The sequence below is a fragment of the Musca domestica genome, unplaced genomic scaffold (genome assembly GCF_030504385.1).
Source record: "Musca domestica strain aabys unplaced genomic scaffold, Musca_domestica.polishedcontigs.V.1.1 90, whole genome shotgun sequence".
In the NCBI taxonomy this organism is placed as follows: domain Eukaryota; kingdom Metazoa; phylum Arthropoda; class Insecta; order Diptera; family Muscidae; genus Musca; species Musca domestica.
Genome location: NW_026712436.1, coordinates 2,186,493 through 2,209,004, shown reverse-complemented (window position 1 = coordinate 2,209,004; position 22,512 = coordinate 2,186,493). Strand labels below are relative to the sequence as shown.

Below are 22,512 nucleotides of genomic sequence, written 5' to 3'. Positions count from 1 at the left end.
TGAAATGGAATAGCAACAAATAATAAAATGTCAAAAAAAAAAAACTTAAAACTGGTTTAACTTTTATGTAGAGGCTATACCAATAAGTGGACCGAAAAGACTCTTTGAAATCGGCAAGACCAGTTATATTGAATGTTGCGGAAAGTAACTCAAAATAATTTGATTTGCTATTACAACCCAAAACTCTTTAGCGGCTTTTATCTATCAGCCGAATATCATCCAATTCAATTGGAATTTACAAAATCCCAGATTGGCTACAGCATTGTAAAATTTACAGCGAATTTGGAAAAATTGCTAATTTTGTCCAAGAAATCTCATTTCGAAAATTCCAAAAATTGTAGGAATATGGGAATTTAAACTTTCAAAACTCGGATACACGTATCCTAGTCCATTACGAAATTTTTCATTCGTTCTCACAGTTCGTGTTAAAGTTTTTTATACCCTTCACCATAGTATAAAGGGTATATTAAGTTTGTCATTCCGTTTGTAACACCGCGAAATATACATTTTAGACCCCACAAAGTATATATATTCTTGATCAGCATAAAATTCTATGTCGATTTAACGATGACATTCCATCTGTCTGCCTATCCGTTTGTGGAAATCACTCTAGCTTCCGAACGACTAGAAGTAGGTTGATAAAATTTTGCTAAAATGTGCGATTTGTCTGCAGAACCTTTGGTATTGAAAATGGGCCGTGTAGGTTCACGTTTAGGTATAGCCCCCATATATCTGTACCTTCCGATATTCGGTATTTTAATGTGTTTGGCGACATTGATCACCGAAATTGTTTCAAGTTTTGTTATGTTAGTTCACAGCATGTGACAGAAAATTGGTTATGCAGGTCCACGTTTTCGTATAGTCCCCATTTAAAGGTATCACCCTATGTTCGGTATTTTGATGATTTTAACGACATTATTGATCGGAATTGTTTCAAATTTCGTATTTGAAGTTCGTAATGGATACTACAGCCTATGACAGAAAATTGGCTATGAAGGTCCAGTTCTTCCTATAGCCCCTAAGTATCGGCACCTCCGATATTCGGTATTTTGATGATTTAAGCGACTTTATTCACCGGAATTTTTCAAACTGCGTATATGAAGTTCCTAATGAGAACTACATCCAGTGTCAAAAAATTGTCAAAGCAGGCTATACGAAGTATAGTCCCTAAATGATGATTTTTGCTATATTATTCACCGGAATTGTAAAAATTTCGTATTTGCACTTCGATTTTGATACTACAGCCTGTGACAGAAAATTGCAGGTCCACGTCTTCGTATAAACCCCAAAATAACGGTGACTCCCAATATACGGTATTTTTAAGATTTTAACAACATTAATAACGAATTTTAATTATTTATTTATTTTATTTTTCAAAATTTCCAAATACTTTCCCAATGGTGGAGGGTATTCAAGTTCGGCCCGGCTAAACTTACTGCTTTTTCATTTGCTAGCACTCAAAATGCACAATTTCTTCAGTTTTCCAAATTTTTTTAATCACAACGTTATACATCCTAGTACATTTTTCGACTTTCAACGTGTTATATGTTATTCAAGTTCTTCCTTATTCGGAAAAAAATTATAGGAAAATGTTTACCTTCATACCAAAAATTCTTCAAAAATTCTTCTTCAAGGAGTATATTAGTAAAATAATTGCACAATGGACCCACATACAATTTTTATATTCAAAACAATTTCAACGTATCCATATTTAGAGCCTAGAAACCAACAAAGACCTCAAATTTCAGCTTTATCCCACCATCCAATATTAAATTGTGTGACATTTAAAAACCACGTTCATAACCCCAGACACCAATAGTGTCATCAATATCCAATTCCAGCATGTCAGCTCTCTCCCTTCACCCAAAACCCAATTTAGTACCAATTAGAACTTTTCGGACAATTATAAAATACATTTCCTATGCCACCTGCATATCTTAACCACAGACGCCAATAGTGACATCCATAACAAATTTCAGGATTTTAGCTCTATTATTTCATTCAATAACAAATTTAGTACTTTTTAGTAATTATAACCTACAACACTATGTGTTGGGGGTATTATAAGTTTGATTGGGCCAAAAATTATGTAACACCTCGAAATATTGGTTTTCCACACAGGAAAATATGTATGGATCTTCTTATCTCGCCGACCTGAGTCGATCTAGTTAGAACTTTTCGCGACATAAAAATATCCAGCAACCCTTTGGTTCATCTATCCTGCACTATTTCAGTGACTCTCATTCTTAATTTCATTTAGCCAGCTCTTTTAGTTTGTTCAATACAAAGTTTTCAAATTTTCGTTCATTTTAGTAATTTTCGAACTTCTTAGTAGGAATTTTTAAAAACCCAGCCTACGCAATATGGCTGGCCCTCTGCAAAAGTTCTAAATTCAAGACGTTTATTCTAGATCAGTCAGTCAGTTACTTAACTTCTCATTGGTCAAATGCACAGAATTCTTCTGCGCCGCTTAGCTGCAATCTCTGTATACATCATTTACTATTTGTAAGCTACTTAAGTGCACTTAACTTAATCTGAAATGTAAATTCCATATTCCCCCTTTCATATTGGAAGTAGCCTTCAGATTTATGTGTACTTATTATACACTAACTACATCTTTTAGCAAGCCATTAGCTCACTTTCCATTTTCGTGTCGTCTTTTTCTCCTCCTTATAAATTTATTATTATTGTCAAGCTAAGTTAAGTTAAATATGCTGTCATTTATTAAACCTTGCCGGACTAAACTGCACCTGGGCAACAAAAAAAAAAAAAAAAAGAGAAAATAAAAGTTAAGTCACATCAATCAGGACTGTTTTGTTACCACAATCACCCGGCATTAACTTTAGCCCAAACAAATGACGGGTTATTCATCCAAAGCCGTATCGACCGGCCATAAGTTCAACATAGTTAATTACATTCTATATTCAAGGCCACAATAACGGGACGGCCGAAGGGATCCTAAAATAAATAAATAAATATTCCGAGTAGCAAATAAGTGGCCAAGTTCGAGGTCCGCAAATGGCTAGTCATGGTATTTTACTCAGCTTGCACATTCGACGATGGGCAGGGCAAAGGACATTAGCGTCTATTGAAATAAATAGGCATGACGTATTGCCTTAACTTAGCCGTCTACGACTTGTGGTGCAATGCAATCTAGCCAAGGGCGTGTAATAACAACGGACAGGTTGCTCTCTCTTTTCTTGAGTGGATTAAATGAACCGGCGAAATTTTCGCAATTCGTTTATTTTGATTAATAGTTGGCAAAACATTTACTATAGAAGGTGGATCTAGTATTTATTTACCTACAAGTTGTATTCTGGACGTCATTAAATCGTTCGATTTGCGTGCAGCACTCGTAACAGGGTGCAATTAAACAATTAAAAACAAGTACGGGTGAATCAAATTAAAAATAAGTGATACTATCCATAAGGGAACGAAGATCGTATCCATTTAGAATCGTTGACTTAGGAAATATATTATGCTCATCAAAATATCAAATGTCGGAAACATTTTGTACGGATAAAATACCATGGTAAACCGATAGAAAAAAGGTTGGACCGTTGAAAATCTTGTATAAAATCGGGGGTAACATTATTAGGGGCAAGCGGAAAACTATAGCAAATTAAGGGACTAATACCGGGATGTACCGTTATTTGGGACTATAGGAAGACATAAACTTATACAGGGCGAGATAAAAAACTGCAACAAAATCAAACGCCATGATTTTTACACTTTGTTTAAATTTCATTGAATTAAAGCAACAAATGTCGGAGAGAGCATCAAATGTAAGAATAAGTTTAGATTTGTTCGAATTGGTCACGTTTGGCACGAATTATGACCTTCAAACGGCCAATGAAACCGTCACACGCGGCCCGAATGTTGTTTAGCGGTATTTTGACCCATTCCCGGCGAAGCGCTTGATTGAGGTGATCGACACTTTGGTATTTTTTAGTGCCAACCTTGCTTTACAAAATACTCCAGACACAATAGTCAAACGGATTGGTATCGGGAGATTTTGGTGGCCATTGTGCGCTGTAAATGATGCGAGGAACCTCATTTAGTAATAATTCTTGGGTGGCGCGTGCTGAGTGCGATGATACTGAGCCCTGTTGGAATGTCCAAGGTCTGCGGCCAAAATGTTTGCGTGCAAAGCTTTAATATACCCTCCAGAATATTTTCGCGATAATATTCGGCATGTATTCTGATGTCACGGTCGATTAATATGAGCGGGAGCGACCATCGGCTATTATGGCGGCCCATACCATCACCATGGCAGGCGCTTGAGTTCTGGTGGCCAACCGAAGCTGCGCCATTTTCAGCTGACTTTGGCTGACTTGAGTTCTGGTGCATATTTTCAGTTGACCTCTTTGGCAAGTAAACACGATCATTTTGTTTGTTTACAAACTGCTGGACAACGAATGTTTTCTCATCGGGGAAAACCCAATTCGGCAAATCACCGCTTTCGGCCAAGCGAAGCAACTCTCTATTACGGTGAAAGTTCCTCCACTTATTGGAATTTCAATGTCTTTACCCCGAGCTCATTTTTCAATATTTGCCGAATGGAATATTGTGATGTGTTTAGCTCACGAGCCATTTTTTGGCCACTGCGAAGCGTGTTTCGATCAAGTCGGTTTATACTTTTCGAACAATTTCTGCTGATGTTGCTGCTCTCTTCCGTCATCTTCTGTCAGAATAGAACCCTATTTCTTTTGCAGATAATCGCATAATATTTAGTGGTGAAATGGACCAAAAACTGGAAAAATTCCAGATTTTGCAGTTGCTCTACAGGTCGCAATTATAGACCAATCAACGCGGAAGTTAGCATGGGACTAGAGCTTAGGGATGGGCAGATGCCTTCCAATTTTGATGGTCATCGGGTAATATTTAATGGGGAAATAGGCCACATCATTTGTGTTAAATAAAAGTCAAATTTTCCATTAAACCGCGAATATTTTTAATCCCGCCGAAATCACAAATAGACGAACATGTCAATTCTGACCGTTACATAGATAACGATAGTAAATATATCGGTTATATATAGCGAAATATATACAATGTGTATATACAAAGGAAGGGGATGTTAGTTAGAATGCTTATATCTCAAGAATGGCTGGACTCTTGACATAAAAGCATAAAATCTAAAAAAATCGCGGAAAAATATGCCAATAATGATGTTAATATAGATTTTGTTGTATATTGTGACATTTTTTTATTTTTTCATATTTTTTATCGCATGCGATTTTTTTTAATTTGACTTTTAATATATTGTAATATTTTTCACCCCCAATATTTTTTCACCCCCAACCTGTGTTGTAAAGGTTGGGGATATTATATAAGTATTGCAAATATCGTACGATCCTCACGAAAATTTGCACAAGGGTAGGGTTGGACTCAGAAGGGCTAGGCCTATTGTTTTCAAAGATGTATATTAGGGGTTGAAATGGACCAACAACTAAAAATTTTCCTGATTTTGCAGCCGTTATAAAGGTCACAAATAGAAACCAAAGGACACGAAATCTCGCATAAATTTAGAGTTTAGGACATCGGGTACAATGGACCACTAATTTGGTGTGAAAAAATACCAGCATTACTCATAAAAGATATCTGAAATACACAAAAGGCGAACTTCTGGCTTTTTTATGTTGATTTCGTTGACGAATATAGCCAAATATCGTAGACAAGCAAATCATATAGATGAGTCTAAATTTGGAGATACAGAGGGGCTTCTTGCTTTTGGAGATGATTGCAAAATATGTAGGGGTTCAAATTAACCAAAAACAGAAAATGTTTTTCCGATCACACAATTGAAGCCAATCGACACGCCTGTGAAGAGAGTTAAGGACAGGAAAAATTCTAGCATTTTGGATGACCATTGGATTATAACATCCCGACGGAGTGCATAAATGTTGGGCAAATGTCCCTAGTCAAAATCCTAATTTCTAAAGCGAAATCTTCCAATATGGATTTCGACATAAGGGGGCTTCTAACATATTGTAGTGTTGTAGGGTATAACATAGTCGGCCCCGCACGACTATAGCCTTTGCTTACTTGTTTTTACTTGTAAACATTACAATTTACAATTTTGATTTCTTAAAAAAAATCTTATTTCTCCGACCCTGTCCAACCTTAATTTTTTCGAAACACATTTTTCCGTTGCCCTGATAGATGTTTGCGGCTCTTTTCTCCTTACACCCTAGTCGAAGAAAAAATACATTGTTGCATTTATAAAAAAAAAAATAAAACTTTTTTCATTCGTATTTTCCACCATGAATGTTGTAGACATTTGACTTGAGCGGCTACACCTGCTTTCAGCGTTAATAAATATTTAATCATTAAGTTTCGATCAACAAGTTTGTAAAGTCAAATGCTGGGTGTGTGAGGGTGTATGTTTGGAAAAAGGTGGGTGTGCAAAGTCTAAACACAGAATTTTTCAAGGCATTCGTATTGATTGGATGAAATATTTGTTTCTTGATCATAAATTTCCCAGAGGGAAAGTTGTCTTTTGTTTTTGACTGATGGCCCATACATTTACTTCTACTACACAAAACTCAGTAATTCACTCTATATTTTGTTGCGACCACACAATATTTTTTTTTTTTTTTTTTTTTGGAAAAAAAATTAAATTCCCATAAATTTTTTATTTAGAATGTGGGTGTTTGCAAGATTTTCATATCATATGTTTAATTTTTTTATTATTTTATAGCAAATTGTATTTTCAAGTCGGTAAACTCATCCTTATTACTCTTTTTGTGTGCCTTCAAGTAGCTATTAATTTTGTAGCTTATAACAGAAAAAGTTTCTAGGCAAAATTAACAATACAATTTTCTTAAACTTGGCAATATATTCAAGTGTCAAAGTTAACACAAATAGATATTGTCAATCCAACATTATCACATTAGTTTTATCTTTCATCGCACTATAGTTCTGTGAATATGTTGTGTGTATTATTTTTTTTCAAATATGGCGAAAAACAGTTAAAGTTTTCCGATCAGGGTTGGAAAGTGGTCATTGTAATACACTCCACCCTAGTATGGAGGGTATAGTAACACTTTGAAATACAAATGTTAGACTCTCCAAAGAATATATATTCTTGATCAGCAAAAAAGTCTACGTCGATTTAGCTTTGCCCATCCGTTTGTCTGTCGTTCCGTCAGTGGAAATCACTGTAGCTTTCGAACTAAATCGATTAGGTTTAGACAATTTTGCTAAGATGTGTTTTAGGTTTACAGGACTTTTGGTATAGTCTCCATATAACTGCACCTCCCTGTATATGACATATTGATGATTTTACCGACTTTATACAGAGGATTTGTTTAAAATTTCGTTTGCAAATTCGTAACGGATTCTGACCGAAAAATGCCTCTGTAGTTACACGTCTTCGTATGGGTTCCATATACCGGTATCTCACTGTACTAGTATTCAGTGTTTTGATGACTTTTGTCATACTTTTCATCGGAAATTTCCCATGACAGGTTTACGTCTTCGTATAGCCCCCATATAATTGTACCTCCTTTCGACATATTTATGATTTTAGCAACTTTATTCACGGGAATTGTTTCAAATGCCTATTTGCACTTCGTTATGGCCTATAACAAAAATTTGCACATACAGGTTCATGTTTTGGTATAGGCCCCAATATAACGGTAACTCCCTATTTTTGGTATTTTTGTACCATCCGGCATTTTATTGAGGGTATATTAGCTTTGTAATTCCGTTTGTAACTCCTCGGAATATTCATTATAGACTTTACAATGTATACATTCTTGATCAGTGCAAAATTTTTAAGGGGTACTGCAGCCTATGGCAACAATTTTCGTATGGAGGTCCACGTCTTCGCATAGCCCCCATATAATGGTACCTCCCGATATTCGGTAATTTGATGATTTCAGCAACATTATTCACCGGAATCGTTTCAAATTTCGTTCTGTAAGATCTTAATGTATACTACATGAAATTATTATGAAATTTCGTATGTAGGTTCACGTTTTCGTATATCCCCCATATAATGATTTTATTTAAGTGGTAGTTTTCGGATTTTTTTCAATTTTTCAAGTTCCTTCCAAATGGTGGAAGGCCCGGCCACCACGGTTTCTCACCAAAATCCCTTTAAAGCGCTATACACAATCAAATAGTCTAAAATGCTAGACTTCTGTTCAGTACTAAACACAAAATTCCGCGTCGATTGGATTTTAATTCCGACCTGTATAGCGACTTAAAATCTGGAATTTTTTAGTCCATTTGAACCCCCAAATAAAATTTGAGAAAAAACTGCAACAAAGTTAAACGCCATAATTTTTACATTTTTTTTTTTAATTTTTGGATTATTGAATAACGGCCAATGAAACCGTCACTCGCTACCCGAATATTACTCTGCGGTATTTTGGCCCATTCCCGTCGAAGCGCTTGCTTGACGTGATCGACACTTTGGTATTTTTTTAGTGCCAACCTTATTTTCCAAAATACTCCAGACACAATAGCCCATCAAATTTGTATCCGGAGATTTTTTGTGGCAATTTTGCGCTGAAAATGAAGCGAGGAACCTTATTTTCCAACCATCCGCGTGCTGATTGCGATTGTGCTGAGTCCTGTTGGAATGTCCAAGGTTTTTTGCGTGCCCAAGGCCATAATACACCCTCCAAAATATTTTCGCGATAACATTCGGAATTTATTCTGGTGCCACGGTCGATTAATACGTGTGGAGAGCGGCTATCGGCTCTCCAAACCATCACCATGGCCGGCGCTTGAGTTCTGGTGGCCAACCGAAAGTGAACATTTTCAGCTGACCTCTTTGGCAATTAAACACGATAATTTGGTTTGTTTGCAAACAGCTGGACCAAGAATGTTTTCTCATCGGAGAAGACCAAATTCGGCAGTTCACCACTTTCGGCCAAGCGAAGCAAATCTTCAGCTCTTTTGAGTCTATTTTCCTTCTGTTGCGGTTTAAGTTCTTGCACTTTTTGGAATTTCAATTGCTTTACTCATTTTTAATATTTGCCGAATGAAATATTGCTATATGTTCAGCTTACCAGCCATTTTTCGGCCACTTCTGCTGATGTTGCGGTTTTCTTCCGTCCATGTCCTTGATGTCGGGCTACGCTACCAGTATAACGGTAACGAGCGATGGTACAAGACAAAAAAGATTTATTCACATTTAAATGCTGGCGTGCTCGATAGCCACTTATTGTTTTCCAGGCAAATATAAATAAATTCCCTCACGAATAACTTTTTTTCTGAAAAAATCTCAGCAAAATGCTTTTGTTCGCTTGTAAACATTATAATGAGCTGTCACTGGAATAATTTTAACAAATGTTGGGCGAGTGGCTTAGAAGTCACAGCAGTCTGAATTTGGTTGCAGTTTTTCATCTCACCCTATATATAATAAAATGGTCTCCAAAGTGCTAGTCTTCTGTTCAGTCTTTAACCCAAAATATTGTAAAATTTCGCGTCGATTGGATTTTAATTCTGACTTACTGTAAAATCTGGATTTTTTTAAGTCCATTTGAGCCCCCAAATATATATCTTCAAAATCAATATAAAAATCAATTCAATTGTGTCTCTAACTCTAACCATATGCAAAATGTCGTGAGGATCGGACGATAATTGCGACCTTAATATAACACCACCAATACATAGTGTTTTAAGGCGAAAAATATTACAGAATGTACTATTCAATATTGTGTGTCAAATATAAAAAAATAGCATGCTATAAAAATATGACAATTTGTATTTTACCCACTAAATATTATTCGATGATCATCAAAATTGGTAAGCTTCTGGCAAGCAATAAAACAATTCAACAATTTCGAGTCGATTGGTCTATACTTTTGACCTCTAAAGCAACTGCCAAATCAAGCAATTCTTCTGTTTTCGGTACATTCCACTTCTAAATATTTTGCCACAATCGCCATAAACAATTGGCTTCCATTCGACCCTAACCCCACATCCATGCAAAATTTTGAGAGAATCGGTCCATAATTGCGATGGACACACATAGTTATATCAACTCAGTTTGAGGGAACAGGAAGTTATATATGTACATAAGATCCCATGTTTTGAACCAATATTTCGAGGTGGTACATAATTGTTGGCCCAATCAAGCTTATAATAGTTTGACTTAAATTTTCAACCTTGGGGTCATTGTGCAATGCTTTTGTACACTTAAGGAACAAAGTTGTTAATGGAACAAGGATCTCATTCAATTACCCATATATTTCTACATCTTATAGGCAAAATTCATCAAAGTAATTTTTTTTTTATTTTTTCCTTCGGTGTACCCAAAACAATTCCTGGAACTGCCATTCAACATTACTATTTGGCTTTTAACTTAATTTGGTTAAGCTGTATTTTTGTGTTATTGTCTGTAAAGTTTTGTGAAAAATTAATGATTATCGGAGAGCGAGATAAAATGAAACCAATCAAAAACTTGTATTGGTATGGCGTAGACAAGCTGCAACACACACACATGGGCGGCAAAATCAAATCGATAATGGTCTCAAGATTTCCACTAAAACAATGGAACATTTCTTTGTTAAAAACAAAAGGAAACACCTACAGACATTTGTTTGATATCTATTTTTACCTATTATGGCTTTGCTTCATTCGATTAGATATTTAAATGATTGGAAACGTGGGATAATAAAATGAATATAAACGCTAGCATTATGTACTTTTTAGTTGCACACATTTCTAGATTTACCTGGAATTAGGAGATATTTTTTAAATTCCAACAGTACTTGGTAATTTTGACTGCTGGTCATTGCCTCTGAATAAACAATTCTTCTGATACTTAGATTGATGGGTAAATTTTTGTAAAAATTTAAAAAAAAAGAATACTCCATTTATGTATTGAAATTATTATAGTTAGAAGGCTTAGAAAAAATACTCTGAATGAGATTTGCCCTTTGAGACCTAGCGTACAATATACCTAGCATCTTGCGCCACTTAATCATATCCATGGAAGCATTGTTTTCTCCTGGTGAAAGTCGTGTAATTTTTGAACATGCTAGATCTGTTTAAACAAAATATGCTTCAGGACGAAAATCAACAAGATCAATCCGCTTATATCGGGTGATAAAATTGATGACATCGGCCGTATTTTGCTGGTAACTTCCCCAAAAAATTTTGAATAAAAATTGATCCGATTAAATATAAATTTTATTAACGATTTTCTACGAACTTCATACAAATATAAGATCATGAAAATGTGATTTGTTCATATTTGGCTGGAAAACCAAAAGTGGCTGCCGTTAGATCACTCCAGCATATAAATGTGAGTAAATCTTTTGTGTCTCGTACCATCGCTCGTTACTGTGATACTGGTAGCGTAGCCCGATATCAAGGAAGTGCATGGAAGAAAACAGAAACATCAATACAAATGGTTCGAAAAGTAAAGAAGCGACTTGATCGAAATCCGCGTCGCAGCGGCCGAATAATGGCTCGTGATCTGAACATATCGCAATATTCCATTCGGCAAATATTTAGAAAAGAGCTCGGGGTAAAGCCATTGAAATTCCAAAAAGTGCAAGAACTTACACCGCATCAGAAAAAAACAGGAAAGAAAGTCCTAAAGTCAGGCGGGCCGATTTTATGATACCCTACACCACTTTGCTAATTTAGTTGAGCTCCACATAACAAGTAAAAGATTTTATGGGAGAATTCAATCATACACCCTATGATTATGATTATAATTTAAAATTTAAAGGACTAAATACGCCGAAGCATTTGTATCTTTTAAATTCGGACTTGTATTGCCCATTTGGTGCAAAATTAATTCTAAATCAGATAAAGATATATATGGGAGCTAAATCAAAATCTGAACCGATCTCGATAAAATTTGACAAAGATATTTCTGAGCTGTATTTGATATATTTCGATGAATATCGTTGTTACGGAGTGCATATTACGGCTGTGGGTAACAAATACAACAAATCGGATGAACAATATATATGGGAGCTATAGCTATATCTGAACCGATCTTCACCAAATTTTGCATACTACGTTCTAGACTCAATTCGGTCGTATGTGCCAAATTCCATCCCATTTGGACAAATATTAGACGTTTGGTGCACAATAAATGGTAAATCGGACGAAGTTATATATGGGAGCTATATCCAAATCTGAACCGATCTCGATAAAATTTAGCAAAGGTATTTCTGAGCTGCATTTGATATATTTCCCCAAATATTGTTGTTACAGAGTGCATATTACGGCTGCGGAGGACAAAAATAACAAATCGGATGAACAATATACATGGGAGCTATAGCTATATCTGAACCGATTTCGATCAAATTTGGCATGCTAATTTGGTTGCATGTGCAAAATTCCATACTATTCGGACTGATATTACACGTTTGGTGCACAATGAAAGGCAAATCGGACGAAGATATATATGGGAGTTATATCTAAATTTTTACCGATTATCTCCAATTTCAATAGGGTTCGTATTTGGGCCAAACAAATGTTGTTTGGAAAATTTCATCTCAATCGGATAATAAATGCGACCTGCATTTTGTTCACAAAAATACATGGACAGACGGAAGGACAGACGGACTGGCGTGCATAAATCAACTCAGAAAGTGATTCTATGCAGATCATCAAAAGGAACTATCTATCTCGTTTCCTTTTGCCTGTTACAAACAAATGCACAAAGACATAATACCCTTGTGGTGTAGGGTATAGAGCTAAAGAGTTGCTTCGATTGGCCGAAAGTTGTAAACTGCCGAATTTGGTTTTCGCCGATGAGAAAACATTCGTTGTCCAGCAGTTTGTAAACAAACAAAATAATCGTGTTTACTTGCCAAAGAAGTCAGCTGAAATTTAGTACCTTGGGTTGGCCAACAGAATTCAAGCACCGGCCATGGTGAGGGTGTGGACCGCCATAACAGACGATGGTCGCTCTCTGCTCGTATTAATCGACCGTGGCATTAGAATAAATGCCGAATATTATCAAAAATATTCACGCAAACATTTTGGCCGCAGACCTTGAACATTCCAACAGGACTCAACACCATCGCATTCAGCATGCTCCACCCATGAATGGTTACAAAATGAGGTTCCTCGCTTTATTTTCAGCGCACAATGGCCACGAAAATCTCCGGATACCAATCTGTTAAACTATTTTGTCTGAAGTATTTTGGAAAGCAATGTTTTTTTAGGTTTCATTTAATAAAACTTAAAAAATATATAAAAAAAATTATGGCGTTTGACTTTGCTGCAGTTTTTTATCTCACCCTGTATAGTTCCCAATAACGGAAGTTTTTGAAAGACTTTCGTTCGGTTTTAAAATATTTAAAATCAAAGGTCGAGAATATAAACTAAATTTCCGGGCCGAACTTTAAATACCTTCCTCCATTTGGAGAGAACACGGTAAATGCAAAAAATCCTTCGAAAACAGTTATTTTATTACAGTTATATTGGGCTATGCTCCGGTAGAAAATGTGGTGCAAAGAATAAAATCTAAAAAAATCGCATAAAAAGAAAACCATAATGATGTTAATATATATTTTTTAGTATTTTGTGATATTTTTTTAATTTTTTTTTTTTTTCATATTTTTTATATCATGCGATTTTTTAATTCGACTTATAATATTGAAGTGTATATTTTGCAATATCCTGATCACCCAATGCAAGCCAATCGACACGACTGAGAAGAGAGTTAAGGACAGGGAATAATTCTAGTATTTTGCATGACCATTGGATTATATTTAGCTGTAAAACGGACCTCAACAATTAACAGCTCGACGGAGTCCGTAAATATTGGGCAAATGTCAAAAAGCTAATTTCAAAAGCGAAATCTTCCAAAATGGATTTGGACATAATTGGGCTTCTAACAACTATTAACAACAGTTATAGCCTTTGCTTAATTGTTTTTATATAAAAGGGTTTTTGAACTTTTTGGAGAATATACCCATTGAATGGATAGACAGAGAATTAGTCTGTTAAACAAAAATATTTTGGTGTTTTTGGTCAGTAATATTGCCTAAAATGCATGGATTCAAAAAAAATCTTACCTCAAATATTTCAGAAACATGTAAAATTTGGGGAAATATTTTCAAAAATTGTGAAAATGTCACAAGTAGCATCAGCCCTCACTTCCCATATTCAATGCTAAACTGATTTAATTGATAATAAAATAGGATTTACACTGCAAAAATTGTTCAAAAAAAAGACTGTATTTTCCTATCCCAACATAAGAAAACTTCATCTTATATGTCATATACAAATAGCTGCTGTTGATAAAAAAACAAGCTCCCTTATAACCGGATTAGCATAACCCCACAGACCCAAATAAAACATGACACTTAATCTTCTTGGAATGCTATTTCAATTCCACAAACAACTTTAGGAATTTAAATTGATTGCGGTTCCCTAATTCCGTCACACTGTGTCAGAGCCATCCGGTGTCCGGTCAGCATGAAAATAGATACTAACGAAGGTTGTTTCATGTCAAATACATATTTAAAATCAAATGCTGTTGTTGTTGTTGGAGCTGCTGCTGCTCAACTTGCTATCTACAAATTGAAAAAAAAAACATGTTGCAAAGAAGACGAAGCCCTCGTAAACCCAGAGGATATGTTTGTTGACATTTTACACAATTTTGAAAACATCGTTAATTTTAAGCACAATTTGTGGAACGCAAAAAGGACATCTTATGTACGTTTGTTCGCTTGCTTGCCTTTGCGTTTTTTTGTTCCGCTCCAGCATTGTTGTCTTAAAGTAAACAAAACAAAAAAGCTTGCAGACAGGCAGATGTTTATTATTTAAATGCTAGCCTCGTTTTGTCCATTTCACAGTTTTGGACAATATTTGCAAATTGGGAATAGTCTTTGAGATTTGCCTTGAGAACAACTTAAAGAAATTGTCAAGTGCCTTCCCCGCAAGGATGGAAAAATTTTAAATTTGAGAGTAAATTAATAAACACAACAACATGAGCTTATGTTTGGTTATTTACTTTGGAATATTATAAACATGTTTATTCAGTTCACTGGAACTCCATTGAAACAATTGCTACCATACTGAAAAATTAAGCTCAATCATGACTGACAGAAATGTCAGAGTTCTTTGCATTTCCATGGTTATTACTAGCAAATGCCAACAACATCGTTGGCGTAAGATTTTAATTAAAAATTAATGAAACACTATTTTTGTTACCATTTCAACTCTATAACAGGTAGCAATTATTACCCTCCACCATTTGGAAAGAATTTGGAAAATTTAAAAAATATAAGTGGAAAAAAATGCATCGAAAGTTATCCAAATATGGAAAGTCGAGTGGTCGAGGGCCGTAGGCCTGTGTTGTCTATTATCTACCAGAGAAGGTCTATTGCGAACATAAAATACAGGGTTGCCTATATTCGACGGACCCATCCGGCAACGCCATAACTTTTGACAGAGATGTTACATCGCTAATGACATACAGCGTTTGAAGCGTCAGTCCAAGCAGATTTTTACCATGAACCAATACACGCCACGCGAAATTGTTGAAATTTACATTCAACAGAAGAAGTCAATTGTGAAAACTCAACGTGCTTTTAAAACATTAAAAAATGTGAGAAGTGCGCCTTTTAAGAACACCATTAAGCGTTTATACGAAAAATTTTCGACTGGTAAGGCTCTTTCCTCTCCGAAGAGGCCATATAAAAGTCGACCAAGGCGATTGGCCGAGAATATCGCTGCAGTACGAGCCAGTGTTGAGAGGTCCCCAAGATCATCCCAAAAACGCCGTTCTCAGCAGTTGGGCATGGCTCGGTCCACTTTACAACGGATTATTCGCATTGATTTGCATTTGTTCCCGTACAAAATTCAATTGACGCAAAGAATGTTGCCTGCGGACAAGCCTCGTCGATTGGAATGGGCCCAAAAAAACATGGGTCCGTCGAATATGGGCAACCCTGTACTAACTTTGCAATAATTTGGTTGAAAAATTTAGCTAAAATCAGAAAAATACCGAATAATGGAAGGTACAATTATGCCCCATATAATTGTACCTTCCGAAAAGATATGGACCGTAGGGTCATATAGTTAATTTGCTGTCAGACAGCAAATATTACCTATTATCAACTACCAACTTTAAAAACAAGCCGGTCAAAATGTAAGTAAAGTCGTGAAATACCGTTTATCGTGAGATACAGCTATTTGGGGGCTATACGATGACGTGGACCTGTTAAGGTAATTTTCCTCACTAAGAGTTAGTGCCCATTATAAACTCCCAATACAAAAGTTTAAACAATTCCAGAGAAAAATGTTCTACAAATTATAAAAATAACAAATATTTTGAGGTACCAAATATTTTGAGGCCTGTTTATTTCTCCGCAAGAATGCTACTAAAAATACTGGGAACAAAGACCTCTAATTATCAGCAAATTATGTTTGAAAACACCTTAAACTTGCCGGTACAGTTATACTGAGGCTATACGAAAATGTGGATATCTCTAACCCATTTGCAGTACCAACATGTCAACAAAAGTAGTTAAGTACAACCAGACCTCCACCATTTTGAAAGTATAGATGGGAGCTACATAAAAAAGTTGACCTGTATATAAATTATTCTGCTACAGGAGTAAACCCTTTCCGACATCCAAACACCGAATTTAAAGTAAATCCAATATTTTGCACGCCATAAATTTTAAAATAAATTTTAATTTTATTAAATAAATTAAATAAATTTTAATTTTATTGAATAAAAGCAAAAAATGTCGGAAATAGCATCAAATTTTAGAATAAGTTTAGATTTTTTTGAATTGATCACCATTGGCATGAATTATGGCCTTCAAACGGCCAATGAAACCGTCACACGCTGCCCGAATGTTGCTCTGCAGTATTTTGACCCATTCCCGGCGAATCCCTTGCTTGAGGAGATCGATACTTTGGTATTTTTTTAGTGCCAACCTTGCTTTCCAAAATACTCCAGACACAATAGTCCAACGGATTGGCATCAGAAGATTTTGAAGAATGAAAGCGAGGAACCTCATCTTGTAACCATTCTTGGGTGGCGTGCTGAGTGCGATGGTGCTGAGTCCTGTTGGAATGTCCAAGGTCTGCGGTCAAAAAGTTTGCGTGTCCAAGGCTTTAATACACCCTCCAGAATATTTTCGCGATAATATTCGGCATTTTTTCTGAAAACACGGTCGATTAATATGAGCGGAGAACGACCCGATGCCAAGTAAACACGTTTGTTTTCAAACTGCTGGACAACGAATATTTTCTCATCGGAGAAAACCAATTTCGGCAGATCACCACTTTCGGCCAATCGAAGCAACTCTATTTTCTTTCTGCTGCGGTATAAGTTGTTACACTTTTTGGAATTTCAATGGCTTTACCCCGAGCTAATCTTTCAATATGTGCCGAATGGATTATTGCGATATCTGGAGCTCACGAGCCATTTTTCGGCCACTGCGACGCGGGTTTCAATTAAGTCGTTTCTTTATTTTTCCAACTATTTCTGCTGATGTTGCTGTTTTTTCCGTCCACTTCCGTGACGTCGGTCTACGCTACCAGTTTCACGTTAACGAGCGATGGTACGATACACATAAGATTTATTCACATTTAAATGCTGGAGTGCTCTAACGATAGCCACTTGTGGTTTTCCAGCCAAATATAAATAAATCACACTATCACGCTTGAATTCCATCACGAAAAAAAAAAATTTTTCTGGAAAATCCTCACCCAAATGCTTTTGTACAATATAATGAACTGTCACTGGAATAATTTTAACAGATGTCGGACGAGTGGTATAGAAATTACAGCAGTCTATAGTTGGTTACATTTTTATACCATCCACCATACTATGGAGGGTATATTAACTTTGTCATTCCGTTTGTAACTCTTCGAAATACTCATATCAGACCCAACAAAGTATATATATTCTTGATCAGCGTAAAATTCTAAGTCGATTAAGCGATGTCCGTCTGTCTGTCCGTCTGTCTGTTGTAATCACGCTATTTTTCGAATGAATTCAGATAGATGGCTAAAATTTTGCACACATGTTTATTTTTCCAGTAGGCAGGTTAAGTTCGTAAATGGGCCATGTAGGTCCACGTTTTCATATAGCCCCATACAACGGTACCTCCCTATATTCGGTATTTTGATGATTTTAGCGACATTATTCACGGGAATTGTTTCAAATTTGGCAGTTGAAGTTCAAAATGGATACTACACCCTAACACGGAAAATTGTCTGTGCAGGTCCACGTCTTCCTCCCGATATTCGGTATTTTGATGATTTTAGCGACATTATTCATGGGAATTGTTTCAAATTTGGTATTTGAAGTTCAAAATGGATACTACACCCTAAGACAGAAAATTTTCTGTGCAGGTCCACGTCTTCATATAGCCCCCATATAAGGGTACCTCCCTATATTCGGTATTTTGATGATTTTAGCAACATTATTCACCGGAATTGTTTCAAAATTGGTATTTGAAGTTCGTTATGGGAACTACAGTCTGTGACAGAAAATTGTCTGTGCGGGTCCAGGTCTTCGTATAGGCCCCATATATCAGTACCTCCCTATATTCGGTATTTTGACGATTTTAGGTACAATACCCACCGAAATTGTTTGAGATGTGGTATTTGAAGTTCGTAATGGATGCTACAGCCTGTTACAGAAAATTGTCTATGCTGGTCCAGGTCTTCGCACAGCTCCGATATAACGGCACCTCCTTATATACGATATTTTGATGATTTTAGCTACAATATTCACTGTTTATTCCAAGTTTCGAATTTGAATATGGTAATGGCTTATGACAAACAATGCCTATGTATGTCCACGTCGTATAGACCCCAATATAACGGCTATATTCGGTACTTTTAAAATTTTAACAGAATTTTTAAGGATTTTATTTTTTAAAAATTTCCAAATTCGTTGCAAATGGTGGAGGGTATTAAAAGTTCGGCCCGGCCGAACTTACTGCTTTTTAACTTGTTTTCATCTCGCTATATCTCATCTTTAGAGGAGATATTGTGTTGGACAAAAAATATCTGGATAGGCGAAATATCAAAATAATCGGGCTTTTATATAAAAGTTGTATTTTTTCCAAAATTTTAGCCCTTTGTGGGGTAGGTATTTTCACACATGACCAAGTACTAATGCAAATATTAGGATTTAAATTTGCACAAAATCGGATGAAAATTTTGAGGTTTTATGGGGGAGGTACCAGAAGGAGTGGAACTCGATCTAAATTTAATAATAATCATACAATATACCATGTTTGGGCCAAATCGAATACTCCTTTCGAGAGTTATCGTGAGCACCAACCAGCCAGACAGACAAACGGACAAGTCTAGATCGTTTCCAAATGTCCTGAAACGGATTTGGTTCAAAAAGGCCTAGGTTCTAACGCCGTTATTTCAATGAATCACGTTTTGGTCGTTTGTTTACCCTCTGTAGCCACCTGGCTGAGCGTATGAAAAGGAAAATCGCAGCTTTAATATGACTCAATTACCTATAAGGTTAGGTACAAGGGTCTTCTATTTTTAGCTCTACTATCATAAAGTACAGAATTTTTCTTTAATATTTTCTGTGTTGCAAAGTATTACCTTTTTGCTTATTAAAAAAAAATTTCAATAAATTTCTAATAAATATTTTCTACTCTTCTTTTCCAGGTGACATCATGGACATTATGGCACTCATCAACTCCAGCATAAACTTCATTCTTTACTGTTCCATGAGTCGACAATTTCGTACAACATTCACGCTACTCTTTCGTCCTAAATTTCTCGACAGATGGCTGCCAGTCGCCCAAGATGAGGAGACAATGGCTAGCAACAATCGGCCAGGTCGCCAGGGCAATCGTGGCGGTCAAGGACCCGCAACGAATGGTATTCGACGTGATGAAGTTAGCAAAAGTTGTGTGATAGAACAAAATCAAATGACAACAACACAGGTGACAAATGTGTAGCACAAAGTGAAACAACAACAACAACTGCTAATCAGGCCGGCAAGAACAACAGTCATGGCGCCAGAAGCCAAGCAGAAAAACCGCGTTGCCGCAGATGATAAAACAGCGACGGCCGCAGCAGCTAATGTAGATTTAGTTTTATGTCCCGTACAAGATAAGTCTAGTAGTAATAGGATTCTAGTTGATAATACCAAGTGTCAAACACATAAACCAGAAAATATGCTAGTAGTTAGGGAGGAGGAGGAACCAGTATGTGACAGTGAAAAAAATTATTCCACTGAGGATGCTGACAATGAAAATGACTGCAACCCTAAAGTCAAACGAAAACAAAGAACGCCCCGCAGATGGCTGAGCAAATCATCTTCTGCATCTGCTACTTCGTCTACACTACTAAGCTGTATAATATGTAATCTTAAACGACATCATAGTTTAAAACACCAGCCAGGAGGGCAACATTTGTTAGGTTTCAATCCGCCACCAGTGGCCACAAATGTGACAACGATAACCACAAATACAACCAATAGTAATCCTTTGACCCAACCTGCTGTTGTTGTGGTCATGGCAAAGGACTCGTCTGCGGATCATCAAGTTTATGTGACACACTTAGCGTCTCAATGCGATGAAAAGGATGTGGAAGCGCTTGAGAGGGGGTCATGGCAACAGCACAGCTGTAATGTTTAAAGTTGCCATAACAACGACTAAAACGACACAAAGCTTCCCCGTATCATTGTTGCTGTCATTATTGGCATCGACAGAGGGTTAATGTTCCATTCTTTGTATGATGTTTTATTGTGTCACATGAAACATGTTGGCCCCCTTTGAGGGTACCAGTATTTCGGTACAATTTTTTTGTTTTTGAACACTTTTAACAACCCGTTTGGGAAACCCTTTCCATTACTCGACCGTACGTGTGGGTTTATTCAGTTTCTTGATAATGAAAAGTGATATTTTATTATGATTTTTCATAAAATCTCAAGCATGATTTCATCAAAGATAAGGGTTAATAAAACTCGGGTATGTGATTATTTATTCATAATTTTGTTTTCATTAAATATTTTGGAATATTTATGGGTGGACTGTGTGAGAAGAAAGGGGTAAACGCACGTGGAATCAAAATGAACTCTCTGTGCTGAATGTACTTAACCAGCAACATTTTATGGAAGTGATTTTATATAATTTTATGATTTCATTTGATGAAGTTTTGAAACATCTAATTTTTTTTTCAATATTTGAACCAATTTCTTGAATGTTAAAAAAAATTTTTTATTTATTTATTTTATTTTTTTTTTTTTGTAAACATATTCAATTAAATGAAATATCAAATATTGGTAAAAATATGACAACGGTTTTCTTGAATATTGTGAAAAATGTTGTCCATTCGGAATGAAGTTTCTTATCTAAGAAGAGCCATGAAGAGCCGAAATTTAAATATTGCTACCATATATAACTACCCCAGATTTCATGGTTAATGCGCACTAAATGCTCTTGTCATACTCTTGTCTCAAAATTTTCTTAGGTTTTTTCAAAATTGCAAATATTTTTCTAAGGATAAGTGAGAAGTGGGCTGGGCTGACTATATCACACCCATCACCACTCTTGAGTAAAACATTCGAATCTGAATTCGGTCGCATGTCTCAAAATTCATCATAATTGAGAAAATGTAGCGCTTTAGTAATAAACATGATCGTGAATTTCCTAGACATATTTTCAAAGAACCTGACCAAAAAAATTGATTTTTTAAAACAAGTCACTTCTGAGCCAAAATAGTTGATATTTTAAAAATATTTTCTAAGGCACAAAACTTTTATCCCAAAATTATTAATTTTAAAGAAATGAATATCTTTTATCATTTTTATATAAAAAAGGGTGGGGTCTTCAAGAAAAAAAGGAATAGAGATTTCAAAAGAATTGTTAAGAATTGTTTTTTTTTCGAATTGATCAAAAATCTTGAATTAAAAAAAAATTATTTAAAAATATGATATTTTGTTGTTGCAAAATGGTCAGGCTTTATCCCTTTATTGTTGTTTTATAAATCAACATTTGTTTATTAGTGGAGAACGATGGTAATGTTTACCAGGGGGTAAGGCAGGGAATACCTAGGTTTCGGAAAGAGCCACCAATCCTCATCAGTTCCCTTGTTTTTTGTCTGGGATATTCTCCCAAGAAGTTATTTTAAAAAAAACTTCTATGACAAACAATATTTTTTACCCAAGTGACGAGATCGTAAGCCCAATAGAAGAGAACCAAAGAATTAAATAAAACTAAAATTCTTTTGAAAAGTCTTCTAAATCTTACAACCGCACTTATAAACATTTACATCTTTCTCCACTTGTTATGCTTTCGTTCAACCTAAACAAAGGAACTGATGAGGATGGGTGGCTCTTTCCGAAACCTAGGTATTCCCTGCCTTACCCCCTGGTAAACATTATCATCTTTCTAAACTAATAAACAAATGTTGTTTTTATAAAAAACAACAATAAAGGGATAAAATCTGACTATTTTGCAGCAACAAAATACTACGGTATTCCGAACAACAAGCCAACACTGTTGCAATATGATATTGTTTTAATCTCAATCTCTTTCCGATCAAAAATTATTAATTTTTTGAAATCATTGA

At 35.7% G+C, this 22,512-nt stretch overlaps 1 protein-coding gene across 1 annotated transcript in view; it reads left to right on the top strand.

Moving 5' to 3' along the window:
• Positions 1-19,896, top strand: part of LOC101891002 (G-protein coupled receptor dmsr-1-like) — a 93,427-nt gene extending 73,531 nt beyond the window's left edge. Inside the window, exon 4 of the mRNA XM_059131943.1 lies at positions 19,600-19,896. Within this exon, the coding sequence (XP_058987926.1) occupies positions 19,600-19,895 (296 nt within the window). The 3' untranslated portion in view covers position 19,896. The remainder of the gene's footprint in view (positions 1-19,599) is intronic.
• Positions 19,897-22,512: the final 2,616 nt, after the last annotated feature.